The following is a 19,792-nucleotide window of genomic DNA, read 5'->3' as shown; positions in this document are numbered from 1 at the left end:
GACTGTACTTTCTGGTCCTCACGGGCCCATTAATTTTAAATTGGACTCCCAATGCAAGATTAATGATGTGCAGACATAACTCTGAATTTTACTAGAAACGCCCTCTTTAGGGCTGCACACGTTCCTTCTCGAAACAGTGTTCTTTGGCTGTGTACCCGAAACATAATGCAACAGTTGTAATGGCTTCAGCACTCCGAAGGGTAAAGAACTGGAAGCGATTCAACAGGCTTATGCCGTTGTGAGTACTTAGTACGAACCGCTATTTATCGCTGCCAGGTTCCTTTAGGTTCAATTGTAACGTTTGCTATTTGTTCACTACTGGCGGACTCTTTTCTCAGGAAAGAAATCTACATTTGTTTTGTTGTGTCCTTCCTGCTTCTGACCTTATGTGCGCCGCTGTAACATCCAAGTTCGTACGAAGAAATACGCAACGACGTCCAAAATGGACCGGCGGGCTGTGGTACTCATGTTAGGGGAAGTGGGAACACAACGATACTGGCTCTTAGCCAATGCCACACGTATTTTGATGTCCTTATTGCATATTAACGACGTTATTGATGGAATTATGCATAGGCGCAGGAACCAGGGGGGGGGGCAGTGGGGCAGCCTGCCTCCCCCCTCCAACTCTAGGCCCGTGGGGGGGGGGGGGGTGCCCCCACAACTTTGAGACACTTTTTTGCAAATGTTTTCTTTTGTCGTCGAAAAAGCAAAGTGATGAAATATAAGTGGCCTAAAACCGGTCAGATTGAGAAAACTAGATTTCGGGGTACCCCAGGTTGATCTCTATTATGGTGTTCCCCCCCCCCCCCAAGTCTGAAAGAAGTTCCCGCGCCCCTGGAATTATGTAATGTATTGTAGATGTTATAGTTAGATGAGGTGATGAGGCGATGATGAGACGGCTGCGTTAATATCCAGTAAAGCTGCCGTCGGCTTCCATAGCTGATACGTCACCTTATTGATTCAGATTGGAGCAATTGTTTGTCTAGCACTTTTATTCTTACCGTTTAATAGATTGACGTGAAACAGTAAGCCTCCTCTTGCGTGGATCTTTTCAGATAAACTGAATGAATAACTGAATAACGCTCATTCCGATCAAGTTAGCTTGACACGCCACACTCTATCTACTGTGAAGTTTCCTTGCCTCTAGCCAACGTATTGCCGATGTTGATAGTGTTATTTTTTCTGATAATCTCACAAGGCATATTGACTGTCACCGCTTATAGTTACATAATTGGGATGTTGTCTGTCTAGTCTTTCCACTTGTTCAATTAGTGTGAAACCTGAACAGTGCGCTGTGTACGGGCTGGCCGGAGGCCGGGCTGCGGCTTAAAGTGGTGCTGCTCATTAATTTATGAGCTGCCGCTCATAAGTTTCTCGTTAAAGCGTCTATTCTTACCAACGCAACTTCATCAAAGTAGCTTGGTCATTAATCCTCCCATCAGAGTGACAAGGGAATGAAAATTGAGGTTAAAGCTACCCACGCTTCGTGGAAATGCAGTCTTTTTTTTGCAATGTACCCATCAAATAATAACATTTTACTAAGCTGGTATTTAATCGGCACATAAAACATCCTAATCGCAGGCGACATATGGATGAATACCTAATGAATATGTGCGCGTTGATGTATGCATTATTAATGAAAATGTGCTGTAGGATCTAGGAGCAAGGACTTGACGCGAAGGCACATTTCCTTGCTTTATTCAGCTCTGTGGTGGTGATGCATGTTATCGATCCGCCTTTTTGGAGCACGGCCGTCAGACCGGTGTTCCCAGTTCCAATCCGACATTGAAATGGGTAGGGATCAACATGTTGTGTGGGCGACCCGTGTTGACATCGGCAACAGTCTCAGTTGCGAGTCTGGTAAACTTCTGAAGGCCTTTTTTACATCTACCCTTTCGCTGCCACCGGTGAGTATCCGACGCTGATTGCTGCCGCGCACGGTCGCACAGCCTCCGGTAGTCTGTTCTGTCGCGCTGCACAAACAATACCCGGTTGTCAAAGCTCCGGGAAATTTCAATAGGCTATATGATGGCTGTGTTTGTTTTTCTGCGGTCCGGCTGTCGCATAGAAGGCTGATATCCGGTTACCGCTGGCTCGTGGACGGCTCAGCGCTCGGAATAAGCTCGGCTGCAGTTCATTCGCAGCTCAATTTCCGGCTCGACCGCAGCTCTGTCGCAGTTCATTCGCAGAGCCGTCACAGCCGTTTTGCGGCTCAGTCACATTTCGGCCGCAACTCATTCACACTTCAAACATAGCCTGGCTGCAGCGTATTCGCAGCTCAGTCCCTGTTCGGCCCCGCTCAGTTGCGGCTCAACTACAGCCCATTCACACGTCTACCCGACCCGACCTCACTCTGACTGTGTCTGTCGTCAGCCGCTCTGACGGCTCGGACGGACCGTTCCCGATCAGAGCCGCCCTGAACTGACCGGCCGACCGCCGCCGGCCACCATATGGTAGCTGACTCCGATGGCGCCATGCATCATTCGTTTCGACGACGGAATATAGATGATGCTTTCAGCGCCGGTAACGGGCGACTGATGGCCGGGACAGCGCGGCGGCGCGGCCAAAGCGGAGCGGCTGTGACAGACGGCCAAAGCGGCCCACCACGGGCGTCTCGCCGTCTCTCCCCCATCCCCGGTGGGTCCCCCGACCGGTGTTGACGGGGAAGGGGGGAGGGGGACTCCAAAGGTGGAGTAGTTATGGGGACAGGGGTAGCCCGTTCGGGGGAGCGGGTGCCCTCAAAATAACCGCCATAGATAATGCTTGTTTGAATGAAAAACATGACAGATGGTTCGATCTAATGATAAAAGCCCTCAGTGTATTTGTCAGCATGTCATTGTCGATGGAATTTGAAGTGCTGGCATACTTGTCGCTTCTTTGAAAGGTATGCTCTGTAATACTTTCCTTTCTGGCCTGCTGTCAGATGCTCAATCCATCTGGCAATCATCCGCTTGTTATTTGACCGTTTCAGCTTTTCATCTACAAATCATTTCTTTAAGCGATTGTTCCGTGATCGAATAGGCCGTCCAGCGGACAAAGGCAAACATTCAGAGCCGCTGTCAGACTCTCCAGGCCCGTAACTAAATCACAGAACCCTGGATGTTAGGCTAGCCCGCGGTGCACCAGTGCTCTGCGGAACAGCCTAATTTTGTCAGGGTTCCCATAACGGAAGAGCTGCCGAGTTTTGTACTAAACCGAGCTTCATTAGGATTTCAGTAAGCTTTTTATTTTTAACGCCATATCCTGTATGCTCGGGTTGGTTGTCGGCGTAGTGAAGTGCCCGTGTATTTTTGTGCAATCGCCACCTGACCCCGGTGGCGGTATGAAATGTGCGCTGTGTGTCGCTGGCAGACGCCGACGCGTGAACGGTTCAGTCCGCCGATGGCCGACGTGCGAATGCCGGCCAGTTGAGTCCGATAGCCGATCGATAGCCGGGGTAGGTGGTGCATTTCAGACTCCCAGCCGTGACCGTGCCGGCCGTCTGTTCACGCTCCGGACACGAACTGCGCTCGTTGCGAACTCCGTGGGAGAGCACCGGTGGCGATCAATGAGCGACATCGCTCGTGAGGCGCCGAGAATGGCCCCGCGCCCCGGGGTGTGACAATACACTGGTCGGTGCAGGGCCTCGGACCCGGGCGAGTGATCCGGGTGCCAAGTTGGTGTCGGGGCGGGAAGTTTTCCGCCGCACTCTCCGCTGGCGGTCCCGCCGCTGGCCCACGCGTCATGCCGAGCGGTGCCGCGTCCATCACCGTCTGAAAGTGCCCTTTAGCGCCGACATTGCCGTGCAAATGTCACCATTCTCCCCACCGGACGAACTTTTGAATGGGGCTTCAACGGCACCTGATAGGCTGGCTGTCGTTTTCAGTCGAACGGCTTTGGGGTTTTTATGTGCTTTTCTGTTTCCGGTTGGGTGAATGCGGTGATTTATACGTCCGAAAATAACTGAAGTTGGCCTTCCTGGCTTAGCATCTGCTTGGAGTCCTTACTATCCTCAAGCGGCTTTGATTACATTAATGATCGGTTAGGCGGGTTGCTGAGCTGTCGTATCACTCAGATCAGCGTCAGCATCCATCGGCATTGGAGTCCAGCTAGCGGGCGATCGCTGCGGTCTCTCGACTGTCACAACTCACTGGGGCTGCGGGATCGGACTCGGATATCGACCGGCGCCGGTCGCCGTCTTTTTATAGGCCTTTATGACTGCAAGTGCAATAGGCCTTCTTATTTACCTTTCCGCACACCTCTATTCGTCCGCGACCAGTTAAAGCAGTTGTTTTGGTATTGATGATAAGTTGTTTCCTACCGGGGTTGAAAATCTTTCCTCTCTGTAGTCCTTTATCGTACATATTTTATTTTTAATATTTTGGCGACGTTAAAGAAGGGTACTTGCACTACAATGTCCAACCGGCGTCTGGGACTGACGAAGTGCTTCAACAGTATGTAACTCCAGGGCCTCGGCTAAGGAATTTTGACTACTGGGGCAAATCGTCAAAGTGTGTTGGCGCCCTGCTGGGGGGGGGGGGGGGGTGTTTGAACATCTGCGGTTTTTCCTGCGGTTTTTCGAGGATATCTAAAAACGGCGGCGCTCCATCATCGATCAATTTTACACGTGTTGTAAAAATTTCAGACCATGGCCATTCAAGATCAGGTCACCAGGTCACGTCAAGTGACCTCACCTCATGAAATGTTTCAATGTATGCCGTAGCTACACCGAGTGACCGATCGCTTTGAAACTTTCAGCGATTGATAAGGGCAACAGCATGTACAAAATTTATATCTCGGAATTCTCATATCGGTGACCTAAGGTCAGCTCACTTTTGCGACCGATCAATGGGATAAGTCAATGGGAGAAATTCAAAACCACCTCTTTTGGACGAAAGTTATTCTAAACACTATAAAACACTGTACGTGACTTTGACACACTGAACATGAAAATAGCACCCGTGATCCTTTTCTATGCCCCTGAGGTCATCTCAGTTCACGAATGGTATCTAACAGTTTTTCGCGAATAACTTTTGAAAGAGGCATGCTAGAGCGATGAAAATGCCTTAGTTGTGTTTGGTTCGACGATGCAGATCGACTGATATGCAACATGACAATTTCCGGTCAGATCATGACTTGAACCTGAGGTCGAATTTTCAAGTTGACCTTCAAGGTCAAATTGTAGTTAATTTGATGTGTCTTGACGAGAGGAACACGATGTCGGTAAAAGAAAGCGCTTGCATTGGGCCTTGGCTCGTGCAAGGCATGAGTCAAAAGTTATTGCAGAAAAACTGTTCCCCAAAATCGTCTTTTTAGTAGTTTTTGCCCCTTGCAGGCAAAACCGTTGACGTTAGGTCAAATCTAAGAGAAATAACCAGAAAGCATGCTAATATGGCTATCAAATGCGCTTTTCCGCGGTGCTGTAGCTCTAACTGGTTCCCGAGTTATGCGTCGGCATCTTGTTAACTGTCGATATTCGACCTGAAAATCGGCGAAATTTGGCCTTCACCATGACCTGACCTTTGACCTGACCAAAAAAGTGGCTGAAGTAATTTCGTCATTATTTTTGACGCTCTTTCGAACGAAGATGGATTATGGGGTGTAGAAAGATATCCTTGCCAATGTACAGGTCTCGCGAGATTAAGCGGTAGGTTTTGCACTTTTACATTTCCGGTTATATCTCAGAAACTAATCGATCTACGATGAAGCCATTTTACACGATCATGGCCGGCTTGTTACCCAACAAGTCGATCGCATCTTCAACACTTAAAAGCTGAAGACGACGAAGATATAGCCTGAAGTACACTAAATTTTCTAGGTGCAAAACCTACCGCTAAAACCCGCGAGACCTGTACCTACAGTCCACAGCAGAAGTAATGTGCGGTTTCAGTCATGGGTATGTTCTGCTTCTGAAGCTTAGGAACGATTAGTCAGACTACAATTAAACTTTGAATGTAGCTTATATGTATGTATCGTCACCCTTGCAGTTGCAATTTTAGCTATTGACATCTTCTTTTCGATCACTCCGCATTAAACAATCGCCAGTCAAAGCCAATCGTTGAGATTGGTAAAACCCTACATTACTTTAGCGGTGGGCTGTACGCCTATGTTTTTGGATGGAAATTGAGGGTGCAGCTGCACACCGTGCACTCCCTCTTCCGCCGCCCCTGATTTCTTGCCACAAACGTCTTCAACCGCTCCCGAATGAAAGAATGTACATTAATATTGATATATTCTCATTTTGTGGAGGTTGGGCAAAGCCTGACCACTACTGGGGCATTCCTCGACTCTACTGGGGCATTTGCCCCAGTAGTTAACATGTTAGCCGAGGCCCTGTGTAACTCGGCTCGCTCTTGGATGGTGTGTCCCGGGATCCTTGAGGTTGCCTGGTGCTGTGAGGAAGTTTTCACTATTTCCGACAATTCACGCATCGTGTGACTCGGACGCAACATCTAAGCAGCTAACTTCTGTAATATGCCAACGCTCGACATAGCGCGGGATTGTTAGGTCCCAGATGAGTGTCCCAATTTTCGCTTATTCTGATCAGAAATGTTGGGTTCCGGCCGATTACTCAGTCGTATCGGGATAGACACCGTCATGGCGGAACGGGGAACCTGCGAATAACTACACAAGTCCAGTGCTGGTGACGTTCAAGGTTTTTCATGATTCCAATGAACATTGATCAATGATGGAGCGACGGCAGATAAATCTGTGTTCGTGGATAACACAGTGTAACGGAATTTTTTTTTTCCTGTCAGGAAATAGGCGCTCAAGGCGCTCTGTAATTGCTGCGCCGCTACGGTTTTTGAGCTCCGACCTTTGAAGGTAATGTTTTAGCCATCAGACGTCAGCCGGCGGGCTGACGTCGCCCAGTGATATATAGGCTCTTCATTTAATTGGTGCTCTCGGCTGCTCTGCTGTATTGGCTAGTGCTGCTAAATTAAGTCAGGGAGGTGCAAGCTGTTACGGTGGCACCCTGGGGAGTGCAGCCGCACAGCGCACACTCCGTGCCTCTGGCCCACAGAATCTCGTAACCACATCTATTGAGAAAAAGACTTTCAGTGAGTTGACTAAAAAAAGTGAATGCAAGTTTTGAACACGGTCTTTATAGGTAACGTTTCGACTTTCGTGCAAGTGCTTTTTAATGAATGATTGGTCTGACAGTTAGTTTGACTTGAGTGTTATTCGAATTTAGAACTCAGAAGAAATATGGTTGTGAAGAAAGTTACCGTAAGGTGGGGCTATTTGAGACAGTGGGGCTATTTGAGACAGTATTTAAAATTGTTATAATATGAAAACCGTTTGAAATTTATGATTAATTTTTGCTGAGGCGATTTACTGTTAGATTCTACACCTTCCTGAGCAAAAATATCACATAGAAATCAAACGCTCTTCATTTGATAGCGATTTTAAATACTGTCAAATAGCCCCACTGTCTCAAATAGCCCCACTTTACGGTACATCGATAGCTCGAATTCCTTTTATTCCAGTAGCTTTTTCTGTTTCATCACTATCATGAAACTGGCGTGTTTATAAAATGTACTTGGTCTAGACGTCAAATGTTCCTACGTGGCCTATGGAAGTGGAGTTTCAAAGAGCGTTGGCACGCCTCCTTCCCTAAAGGACCCGGCGTTTTAACAATGGGTACCCCCACTCGTCGCGAGTTGACATTGTTCTGAAGTGCCTTTCAGCGGCTGAGGGCTGCCTTCCTGGGCTCTGAGATGTTCTCTATCATGTCAGATGCCCGCGTCTTTGAGGCGCCGCGGAGGCTCTGTTCTGCCTTTCCCGTGTCATAGTCACGCAGCCACTAGCTGCAGACCGCCTGTGCCGGACAGCCTGTCGCAGAGAACGGGCTGCTCGTGCGCCGTCTGAGCAATCCACTCGGGGAGACGTGCAGCGACTCTAGCTGGGACGCGCTGCTAGTGCGAAGGAGCCGGGATATACACTTCGGGGAGGCGTGCAGTGACGAGCTTTCAAGAGTTCTCCATGTCATTTAATTTTTTTTTATGAGCAGATAATGATGGTGTGTTTCTTGAAAGTCTTCTTAGGCCAGTTCTAATCCCACCGAATTTCTCTCGACTCATTCGCTCTTCAATTAAATGCTGAAGTAGTTGTATTGAAACTTTTCTTTTTAAAAGGATGCGATGATGTTTCAGATTGAGTTCAAAGATTTGATGCTAAACAAGCCAAACATCCACGATACTGTGATGTCGTCGTCGATCCTGCCCTGGTGATCTCTTGAGAGGCGAGCTGCGGTCTGTAGACTGTATTGGAGCGAGTCCGAAAGCACACTGACCCCACCATGCCAGTAACACACGACATCGACCTCACACACACACATACAACGAACAACCAATCAGGTGCCGCTTACACCTGATCACGTGATCGGCCTGCCCCGCGGCGGCAGGCCGGACGGCCCGGCCGCGGCCCGCACTGCTGGGCTGCGGCCCGCACCGCGACCCGACAGGGGCAGGATACTGTGCCGCCGCACCGACTGGGCCAGCTCACAACATCTCCCCCCCCCCTCTTCAGGACTGCCGGCGAGGCAGTCCCATCAGTGGTCGTCGAAGCCCAGGCGGTTTGGCGGCCGTCTCTGACGACCGCCTCTGCGCAGAACCGACTCCGGTTGCAGCTGAAACCGGACTCGGCGTCGCGGTGCAGTGGCCTCTGATGGCGTCCTCCGTGGTCCTCCGCGACCCTGGTGATCTGCTGACGGCGTCCCAGCCGCCTCCAGTGGCGGCTGGAGCGATGACCGGATGAAACGCCTGTTACGCCAGAGGACTCTACCGCTCGGAGTTTTGACCAAGTAGTCCCTGTGGTACCCGACACCGACGATGGTACCGAGCTTGTCCCAGCGTCTGCTGATCGGATCCTGTATCCTGACGTGCACCCCAATCTTCATCGATGGCAACGTATGTGCCGAAGAGTTGTAGTGTCTCTGTGCCTGGTCGAGGACTTTGGCCGCTTTGGAGTCACACTCGTCGGCATGCTGCTGCCACTGAGCAGCAAATGTGCTGTGATGAGCCGGAACGCAGGAGCGAATAGGGTGACCGAAGACCATCTGTGCTGGCGAGCGTCCATCGGCTCGAGGCGTGTTCCTCAGTTCTAGTAGTCCTCGATACAACATGTCATTGAACGAGCCACCCTCAGTTGTCTTGGAGACCAGGTGCTTTAGCAGTTTCACTGCTGACTCCGCGTGACCGTTGGACTGGGGGTAGTACGGAGTCGAGATGACATGCTGCACACCCCATCGTTTGAGGAAGTTGGCTACTTCTCGGCTCTTGTACTGAGGACCACCGTCTGTTCGCAGCCTGACGGGAACCCCCAGTGAGACGAAGGCTTCTCGGAGAGCCTTGATGATTTGATGGCTTGTCGTGTCGCCCCGTGGGAGTTGATGGATGATCGGCCAGCCAGAAAGCCTGTCTACGTAGACGAAGTAGTCTCTGCCAGCATGGGAGAAGAGGTCGGACGAGATATCCTCGAAAATCCTTGATGGGAGAGGTTCAGTTGCCATCGGCTCTTGAGGAAGACTGGGCCGGCGTTCTTGACAGGCGGCGCAGTTGCCGACTGTGTTGACGATGTCGCTGGTTATGCCAGGCCACCAGACTGTTTGGCGAGCTCGTCTCTTGGAGCGCTCGATGCCCTGGTGAGCATCGTGGAGAGCCTCGAGGGTACTCTTCCGAGAGGCGTTGGGGATAAGGATGAGACAACCTTTCAGGACCAGTCCATCATGCGAGGAAAGTTCGTGGCGAACATTCCAAAAAGGAAGGAGAGGGCGGGGAAGCATGTCTTTCGAAGAAGGGAAGCCCTGAGAGACAGCGAGCAGGAGCTGCTGGTAGACTTCATCTTGCTGTGCTGTCCTTCTCAGCTCGTCGAGTCGAGGGTCTGGGAGATGTGGAGGCTGGCTGGAGACCTCACTGATGACAGCGATAGACATGCAGTGGACATGGTGCTCTATAGAGTGGATGAGCAGTCCATCTTCAGGCGTTGGTTCTTCAACAGGAGCACGTGACAGCGCATCAGGAATGACGTGCTCCTTTCCTTTTTGCCACACTGCTGTGAAGTTGTAGAGACTGGTCTTCTCTTTCAGCCGTTGTAGCCTCGGGTTCTCGACTGCGTCCAGGGTGTAGTCGTTCATGATCGTTATCAGTGGCCGATGGTCAGTGACGACAGTGAAGTGTGGCAGCCCCCGCAAGAAGATGTGACACTTCTTGAGGGCCCACACCACCGCCAGCAGCTCCAGTTCCACCATGGCATATCGAGACTCTGTATCCGAAATGAACCTGGAACCGCATTGGACCAGACGCCAGTGGTCACCATGCTGCTGGAGAAGGGCATACCCAAGTCCCTTCAGTCGAGCAGCATCAGTTTGCAGGACAGTTGGAAGTAGCGGGTCGTAATGAGCCAGAACGGGCGGTGATGAAAGCGCCTTCTTGACGTTGTTGAATGCCACTTGGTGATCTGGTGTCCATACGAACGCGTTGCTCGGCTTCAGGAGGCCCCGAAGTGCATCAGCTGCCGAGGAGATCTCGCTGGAGAAGTCGCCGAACTGCTGCACCAGACCCATGAACGATCTCAGCTCCGTGATGTTAGTGGGGCTGGGGAAGTCTGAGATCGCTGTGACTTTTCCAGGGTCGACTTCTTTTCCAGCAGATGACAGTTTGAAGCCACAGTACTGGACCTCCTCCATCGCGCAACAAAACTTCTTTTCGTTGAGAGTGATGTTGTGCCGTCGACACTGGCCCAGGACAGCACGTAGACGGTCTGCGTGCTCTTCAAACGTCTCGTCGTACACGAGGATGTCATCCACCACCTTAACGATGTGATCCAGTCCTTGAAGGGCAGCATCTCCGCGTCTACAGTACTCATCGCCTGTCGATACCAATCCCATAGGCGCTCTCAGGAATTTGAAGCGCCCCCAGGGAGTGATGAAGGTTGTGAGATGCTGGCTATCCTCGGACAAGGGGAGCTGCCAGTAGCCGGATTTGGCATCCAGCGTTGAGAAAATCTTTGATCGCGCGGGGATGCTCGAAACAGCTTCTTTTGGAGTCTGGAGTGGATGTAGCGGTCTCTTCACGAACTGATTGAGTTTGGTGTAATCGACGCATATCCTTACACCACCGTCAGACTTCGCTACCAAAACGAGTGGATGACACCACTCTGATGGCTCTTCGCCCACCGGTGCGATGATTCCTTGGGCAGCCATGTCATCCAGCTGGCTCCTCACGTTGTCTCTCCATGCGAACGGCACAGGTCGGGCCGTGCGCACCGCGAACGGTGTGGCGTCCTCCCTGACGTGTATGACCATCGGAGGGCCAGTCATGGGCTTCAGCGGCGACGGGTTGCTGTCGGATGTGAAGACGTCTGTAAATTCCTCGAGCAGCTCATCTCGGAGCTGCTTCTGTCGCTTCTGTTTCTCGCTGGACGTCTTTGACTCGACTGGAGAAACATCGGTCGTCCTTGTCCCAGAGGGTTCACGAGGCAGCGGGATAGGCTGTGGGTAGTGGTCCGGTAGGATTCCGAGATTCTTGGCTGTGTACCATGCGAGCAGAAGCCCTCTCGTCTCTTTGAAGACGTGAACTGTGTCTTCAACTGCTCTCTCATTCAAACGAAGGATGGCCTTGAAGGTGCCAATACATTGCATGGACTGTCCATTGGCAGCTGTGATGTTGAGACTTGGTGGCTTGGACAGCTCCTTGTCGTCGATCCCTAGGTTGTGTGCAGAGGCTGAGCTCATGACCGTGATTTCAGCACCTGAGTCTGGAGTTGCAGTGATGTCACCAATGAATGTACCGTCTGATGTCTCCACCTTGATGGCGATCTTAGGAGCCTGCAGAATGTGGTGCAGACTACTGACGAATACTTGTGGCACATCAGCACGGCTGGTATCACGGCGATGTCTGCTGCGTGATCTCGTGGAACTTTCTGTGGCAGCCTGCGCTTGCTGAGACGCTCGCTTCTTGCGGCAAACCGAAGCGAAGTGTCCGATGGCTCCACAGAAGAAACAGGGTTGACCTGCTGCAGGACAGTTCCCTTGTGGGTGATTGGCCCGACCACAGCGTCCGCATGACTGACTTGCACGTCCTCGTGAAGGACTTCGCTGGCCTGGCTCAAGTCGACGAGAAATGCTGAAGACGTTTTGGCCTCTGCTCATGACGTCTTGTAAGGCTTGGTCGTTTACCTGGGCGGCTTCCTCTGAACGGCAGATGTCTGTGACTTGATCTAGCGTTGGGAACGGGCGAAGGGCCAGGAGCTTCCGTCGTGTTTCCTGATTGTACAGCCCTGACATGATCTTGGTGGTGAGCCGCTGATCTGTACATGAAGAGCACAGCTCCGCGTCAGCGGCGAGCTCTTTCACCGAAACCAAGAATGAATCAAAGGACTCATCCTGTTCTTGTCGTCGCTCTTCGAACTTCACTCGGTCGATAGCAATGCTGCGCTGCTGGCGCAGATGGTACTCAATCTTGTCTAGTGCTGACTGGACGGAGTCGCTGTCTCTGATGCCGATGGCGTGCTCGGAGGCTGCACGCATGTCTTCGGTAAAGCACGCCCTCAGGTACGCCAGTTGATCATCACGGCTGAAGGATTGAAGCTGACAGAGTCTGCTGTAGTCATTCCAAGATGATCTCCAAGCTCTGAAGTCTCTGAGGCTGATGGACTCTGACAACTTGCTAGGCGCTGATACGGCAGGCGGTCTCACTGTAGGTGGCACCACAGCCAGATCACTATCAGATGATGCAGGACTCTGTGAATTCTGTGGTACGACTGGCACTCGGGTCTCTTCAGAGTTGTGAGCAGCAAAAGGCGAAGAAGCATCTCCAGGAGCCGCCCCGGTCGCGTCCGATGCCGTAGCCTCGTCTTGCAGACGCAAACCTTGCATCTCAGCCCTCAGTAGATTAAAGTCTTGCTGGTGTTGTTCCCTTTGTGCTTGAAGGTTTTGACGATGCTGTTCCTGCAGTCCGGTTACGAGCTTGGTCAGCCATGGTGGTGCGCCTTCTTCTCCAGTGCTGTCCGTCTGATCCATCTTGCAGCTAGAGCGTAGGTTGTAGGCCATGCAGAGCAGAAGTATCAGGAAGTACCAGAAATGTCTCCGCGATGTCCTCTGAAGTGTTTGGGCAGGAGGACCGACAAAAATGAGTAATGGGAATAGATGAGGATGGTGAGGAAGGCGCCAGCCACTGCCCGATTCAGCCCCTCGATGGCGAGGCCACTGAATACGGACAGATCAGTGATACTCCAGCGCCTTGATGGCAAGGTTAGCCGGAGCCGACTGGTCGCACCCCTTGAATGAGAGGGAGTCCCGCACCCGCGTCTCGATGGCGAGACACGGGAAGCGAGTTCGAACCGACTGTCTCAATGGTGAGACCCTCGGCCGCCACCCTCAATCACCCCAAGAGGAGGAATGAAAAGATGACTTCCCTGGTAAGGACGGGTGGGATGGGTGCAGGATTATGCACCACCGCTCGTTGCATGTAAGGGCGACACTTCACTGCACAACACCGTTCGACCACAATCCTGTCGGCTGCGCCATGTGATGTCGTCGTCGATCCTGCCCTGGTGATCTCTTGAGAGGCGAGCTGCGGTCTGTAGACTGTATTGGAGCGAGTCCGAAAGCACACTGACCCCACCATGCCAGTAACACACGACATCGACCTCACACACACACACATACAACGAACAACCAATCAGGTGCCGCTTACACCTGATCACGTGATCGGCCTGCCCCGCGGCGGCAGGCCGGACGGCCCGGCCGCGGCCCGCACTGCTGGGCTGCGGCCCGCACCGCGACCCGACAGGGGCAGGATACTGTGCCGCCGCACCGACTGGGCCAGCTCACAACAGATACGTATTGTTTATGTGCCCTCTGTAACGTGTTTTAATCTTTTTATCACACAAATACCTAAACGATCGCATTCACATATGAATGCAATTCGATATTAAACCTAAAAGTCAATAGTGTAAGAGGCAAAAGATGTAACGCAAACAACGATAACGAGTCAATTAACACAGCACACTAGAGATTATCAATCACAATGCAGTTTGATTTTTACATCTCTACAAGAAAGGTTGTTCGACGCAGTTCAAAAATGCCGTAATTGCCCTGACTCAGCGATATTTCTGTCGCCGTGGCCCCGCGTCGGACGGAATCTGATTAACTCTAGTCAACCGTAAACAAGAGGTCTCTTTTGTCTCATTTTAGTGTGCGTGCGCGTCTCTCTCTCTCTCTCTCTCTCTCTCTCTCTCTCTCTCTCTCTCTCTCTCTCTCTCTCTCTCTCTCTCTCTCTCTCTCTCTCTCTCTCTCTCTCTCTCTCTCTCTCTCTCTCTCTCTCGCTTCTCTCCTCTCTTTCTCTTTCTATCCATATCTATCCGTCTCCCACATTTTCTCTTTCTCGCTCTTTCTCCCTCTTCCTGCCTCCCTCCTCTCCCTCCCTCTTCCTGCCTCCCTCCTCTCCCTCCCTTTCCCTCTGCCTCTCTCCCTTTTCCTCTCCGTCTCCGTCCACCCCTTCCCTCTTCCTCCCTCTCTCCCACATTCAACATGTGTCGCAATATTAGTGTGCTGTTGTCCTCAACGACGTGTAGCGAATAATACACCCGTCTCAGAACTTAGTGGCAGATAGTTTGAGGCTGTATAGAAGCATACCACTTGGCCCGAATAACGATGTATGTAAAGCGAAGTTGCAACAGTCGAGAAAAGGTTATACTGAGCCCGGGAGAACTGTGCCTTTATTTAACTGGCGGTGGGTCCAACTTACGATTTGAATGAAATCTGTGGACCGGCTGCCAGGTGAATCTCTGGTGTGACCCGCGACCTCACACAAACATTTGTGTATACCTTTGCTGGGATGCAGGTAGCCCATATGCCGTTACTGACCGCCGTGTGTGCTGGGTTTGACCCGTGTGTTTACGGCAGGTTTGGCCGTTGTGTCTACGCCGGTTTTCACTCGTATGTCTGCGCAGGTTTTGATCCGTGTGTCCACGCCGGGTTTGACCCGTATGTCTGCGCCAGGTTTGACCCGCGTGTCTGCGCCCGCCAGGTCTGACCCCCAGGTTTGACCCGTGTGTTTGCGCCAGATCTGACCCCCAGGTTTGACCCGTATGTCTGTGCCGGGTCTGACCCGTGTGTCTGCGCCGGCAGGTGGTCGGAGCCGGGCCGGTGCGGCTGGTGGCCCGTGACCTGCTCACGCGGCTGGTCTGGGCCGGCTACCAGGAGAGCCGTGTGCTCAAACTGCTCCAGTCCACCGGCCCCGCGCGTCCCGGCTGGACCAACGACCTCATTAAAGCCAAGTAAGCCGCTGCTCGCTGTCAGTCTGGCGCGCCGGACTGACTGGCCCCCAGTGTCGGTACAAACGGGCGGGCCCGGGGCGACCGCTAACCGGGCGGCACCCCGGGTACTGAGCTCAACCATGCACCACCGGCGTAAGGCAGGCTCGGCCGCGGGATCCGACAGCTAATCGGCGAATGCCTGTCTGATTTAGCGCTGTAACGCTGGTGAGGTTGTAACTAGCGGGGTACTGTTGCTGATAGTTGATTCACTCTGCCGTGTAGATCGATCGTTACACGGTTCTACGGCATTCGTTATTGGGCCATGTAGTGTCATTTGACTCAAAGGGACGTCCTGAATCGCACTTCAGTACTGAAGCACGCTTCTGCACTTTCAATAACCTGCTGCTCGTTGCCTGCCGTATTGCAGTGCTTCTTGCGGACTGTGGAGTGCTTGATTGTGTAACGTTCCTCATCTTTGGTGGCCAGAGATGAGGAAAATAACTAGCTTGTAGAACGTTGCATTTGATTTGTATGCCTTATTATTCCATTGATGCGTGTTTACTACAGCAAAACAAGCACGCATCGTTAGCTTGTTGCGTTTCTAAAAGGAGCCCGAACAGCTTGTTGCGTTTCTAAAAGGAGCCCGAACCTTCAACCTTTAGGCAAAGCGCACTCATCACGCACTTTATTTTCCATCTTAATGGATGTCCATTGTCCATATTTATCCTCTCAACGCGTAATATCTTTTACTATAACGTAATATGTGATTCTGGCGAAATGGCATCGCATATATCTCATCACATATTAGCAGGCTCTCTTCCCCGAACGCACTTTGTGTCGGCGTTGGTAGAATACTGGGGCTACTGACTCGTCAGTCTCCCAGCACGCTGGTATCCGTTTTCCTATGCCTGCGGCGTGCCGTCGCGGCCTATTCAGTCAGACTGTAGTTGAATAAGTAAGACACCTGGGTAGGGTAGTAAGACACGGCTGACGTTGGCTGGCACGGTGTGCTTCAACAGTGGCTGATGTGATGTCAGATATTCTCCTGGCTGGCGGGTCGTGCCATCTTTTCGTGTACTGTCACCTCCAGTCGGGTGATAGCTCCAGATACTACCCTTGCTGGTATGATGTGCCGTAGGAGGGCATCCGGCCAGCTCCAGTGCATTGTTACCCTGATTGGTATGGTGTCGGGCCGGGGTTGGTATTTACTCTGGCCTGCATGACTTCGGGGCCGGGTATTCCCCTGGCTGGCCGTATTTGGGCGCGCGCTGTCTCGGTCGGCAAACACCGTTAGTGCCGTTAGCGGACTGTGTGTCTGCCGGCGATGGCGCGGCGCCAGTCATTCTCTCCAGGGACTCCCAGCTGAGATCGGTTCCTAACCCGCCCGCTCTGCGCTACAACCCGCTACCCCGCCGACCACTGCGGTACCCTACCGCGCGATATATAAACGGCAGGGACCCTCGCTCACCGCCTCCGTTCCATCGCTTTCATCCTCAGGAGTCAGGACACAGAAATCCTTCTCCTCCACGCCGCAACCCCCACTCCGGGCTGGACAGGCACCTTTATCTCATGCAGGCTGCTCCCTTGGGGCGGCACCGCTGCTCCCGAGGGAGCGCACCCTGTAGCCGGGTGCAGAGAGTGCTTGGGGGGCTAGTCGGCCTGTCCTTTCGGACGGGCTCAGCCCCGGCGACTCTCTAGGGTATCTGCCCAGACCAATGTCTCCCCCTAATTCCTATCATCCTTCCGGCCCTGAAATGGTCTCGTCAGACCGAAAGGGCCTAACTCAACAAAACGAACAAACAAATCGCTCACCGTCCCAATCGACACACGCCGTGCCGTGGTGATGCCAGCACTCAGAGCGGCGCGACCAGTCGTATGTATAGTCGACTACAGAATGATGTTCCACTCCTCAGAAGCTATCAGTTGACCGGAGCGCTAGGTTGTGCCGTTTATCACGCAATTAAGCGTGTAGATTGTGAGCATTGGGACAAAGCTATAATTTGTGAACTCAGCCCGTGTGATGCGGCACAGCCTACCACTCCAGGCAAATAATTGCCTGTGAAAAGTGAAACATCATTCTGTAGTCGAAACAGCGCGGCGGATCTGTGCCGTATGACGAGTTATTGAGTTATTGCGTTACTCTTTCGAAACAGCGCGACGGATTCCGAACATTGTCTATAGCGACGGTAACCCTGTTCACGTCAACAGTTATCACTGCGCATGGAACGGTGGACGCGGCTCCTCCTGAAGTCCTGAAGTGGTGATGAGTTTCAATTCAAAGTGTGAAAGCGTATCTGAGTGGTGGCTTGCAGTTGTAGATACATTAAACCAAAATTTAATGTACCTAATGACCTGACGTACTCCTGCAGTAGGGATTGAGAAGTCGCCTGTCAACAGGACAAAAAGAAATGTCGACATCGTCGTATGTTGGTCGTCTCCCAAACAGAGGATCATCCTTCTATGATGACTTTGTTGTTGCTCCGCCTTTTATGAGACATATTTTTAGAGTCTGTTGCTGGCGAGCTCAGGGGTTGTTTGGAAGTCGCTTGTGTAATAGGCCATCTGCGGTGCTGTGGACGGAGAAGTTGGGGCGTATTTCTCCGCAGGCCGCGGTAACTGCGTCAGCTGGCAGCCATTTTTCCTATTATCGTGGCCTTTGATGTCATCTGAGGCTGCGTTCTAGCTATCCCGGCCTTTTTGGTCAAATCAAGAGTTAAGACTCAAAGAAGTAAAACACCTGACTGTCCGCCGATCACGATACTTATGTGAGAACTGCTGCAAGCACTTTACTGCCGTAGAATAGCCGTAGGCACTGTACCTGTCAAGTGCCACTATAAGACGAGCTTTCGGACGTCCCCCAGCATTTCTATTCCTGTTTACGAGAAGGTAAACATTTTCACGGTATTCGGTTCGCGCGGCGCCGGAGATGAGAGCTCTGGCGGCCCTCCCTGCGGCGCTGGCGTCACATCTTTCAGCGCTCTCCCATCCTCAGACGGCCCCCAGCGATCAGCATCTCTCCGAATCTTATCACCTAAATCGCGCGCAACGCGGCATGCTGTTCGTAGGTATATGCTGTGCTGTGAGACGGCAGATTGCAATTTCATATTCTACGGTCCTATTTTTTTTTTCAATGTGGGTGGAACAACGCTGTACCTATCTCTTTTTTGTTATGCTCGCTGTTTATATGAATATCATGCATGGATTCTAGAAAGCGCATGCACTTTTTTCTTCAAGGTAGCTTCCGAAGCTGCCTGACTGATTCACGTTTTCATTTCATTAGTATTACTCCTCCACATGATACAAGCATGCATAGGGGGAGAATTGTGCTGGACTGATGGTGCTCGAGCTCTCCCAATTCCACGCCGCATTGGCTTTGGAGCCGCAGCAGACGGCAGATGTCAAATGCACCGTTAGGGCGGAGGCGGGTTTGCTGCGCCCGAGCACCCCCAGCTCGGCACAATTCTCCACCTATGCAAGCATGGTCGCTTAGTGCTAATTGCATCGCTGAATGGATATCTACTTCTGAATTACATTTAAGGATTGATTAACTAAATTCCTTTAAACTGCGCCGTATGACGAGTTATTGCGTTTGCTGAGTGAGTGCTGATTTCAGGATAGAACATGGCACGATACACTTACTTGAAGTGTAAACTCCAAACCCCTGTTTTGCTCGGCATTGTTTTGCCACTTCCACGATCCTTGAATCGTATTCCAGACACCAATAGTTTCCAAGCAACTACTCTTCAAAAGATTGTCGAGCCGTCCACCTACACCAATTCTTTGTGTTTAAGCGCTTCTTTTCAAGCGCTCGTCAATGCGCTTTGCTGCATGGAATTGATAGATGCGTTCCCAACAAAGTTAGTGCATCTGAATGTCGTAATACGAATTTGCAACAATTGCGAACATGAAACCGCGGCAGTACTATGGCCCATTCAAACTGAACTGTGTGCTAGATTCATATGGCAGCTATGGTGTTTCCCTTGCCATGAACACTTCGTTGGAAGTTAGAACCAGTCAAAGAATCGTCCGCATACATCGCATATTCGCATCATGATAACACATTCACGCAGTTTATTGGGATTTACTGCCTCCCTTGACACGCATGTTTCGTCGTTCCCCGTTTATGGACCCGTTCACGATGCCATAGCTATTGGTTATGACTTATGTCTATGCTGGTTCAGGAGAGAGCTGGTGTAACCCTTAACACCACTCTCCGATCCTCTATACAGTATGACCCGTCCGCTCTGACCTTCATTTGCATATGTAGCAAACGGCACGTTTGGGAACGAGGCGGCTCCGAATTCAGCCGAGTGGGGCGTCGGACCGAAACGGTCCCGGCCTCCGAACCCGTGGCCGTTTGACCGAAGAAATATTGGTCTGACCATTCCCCACCACCACCACCACACCTGGGAGGGTCGGTCATGGGCTGTTTGGATGGGGCAGCAGCACCTCACGTTTCAGCTGGCGTGTCAGGTGGTGCGGTAAATGATATCGCTCAGCGTTTTGCATAAGTCGCTATAAAGGGAAATTGGTTTACTGTGCAATCTTA

The 19,792-nt window shown here is 51.7% G+C and overlaps 1 protein-coding gene across 1 annotated transcript in view; it reads left to right on the top strand.

Annotated features, from left to right (window-relative positions):
• Window positions 1–19,792, top strand: part of LOC122369815 — a 45,596-nt gene that overhangs the window by 9,944 nt on the left and 15,860 nt on the right. The window contains exon 12 of the mRNA XM_043344852.1: window positions 15,116–15,264. Within this exon, the coding sequence (XP_043200787.1) occupies window positions 15,116–15,264 (149 nt within the window). The remainder of the gene's footprint in view (window positions 1–15,115; window positions 15,265–19,792) is intronic.

Source organism: Amphibalanus amphitrite, unplaced genomic scaffold, assembly GCF_019059575.1.
Source record: "Amphibalanus amphitrite isolate SeventyFive unplaced genomic scaffold, NRLGWU_Aamphi_draft 001075F_arrow, whole genome shotgun sequence".
In the NCBI taxonomy this organism is placed as follows: Eukaryota; Metazoa; Arthropoda; class Thecostraca; order Balanomorpha; family Balanidae; genus Amphibalanus; species Amphibalanus amphitrite.
Note: the sequence above shows the minus strand (reverse complement) of the source record. Positions and strands in the feature narration are given on the sequence as shown.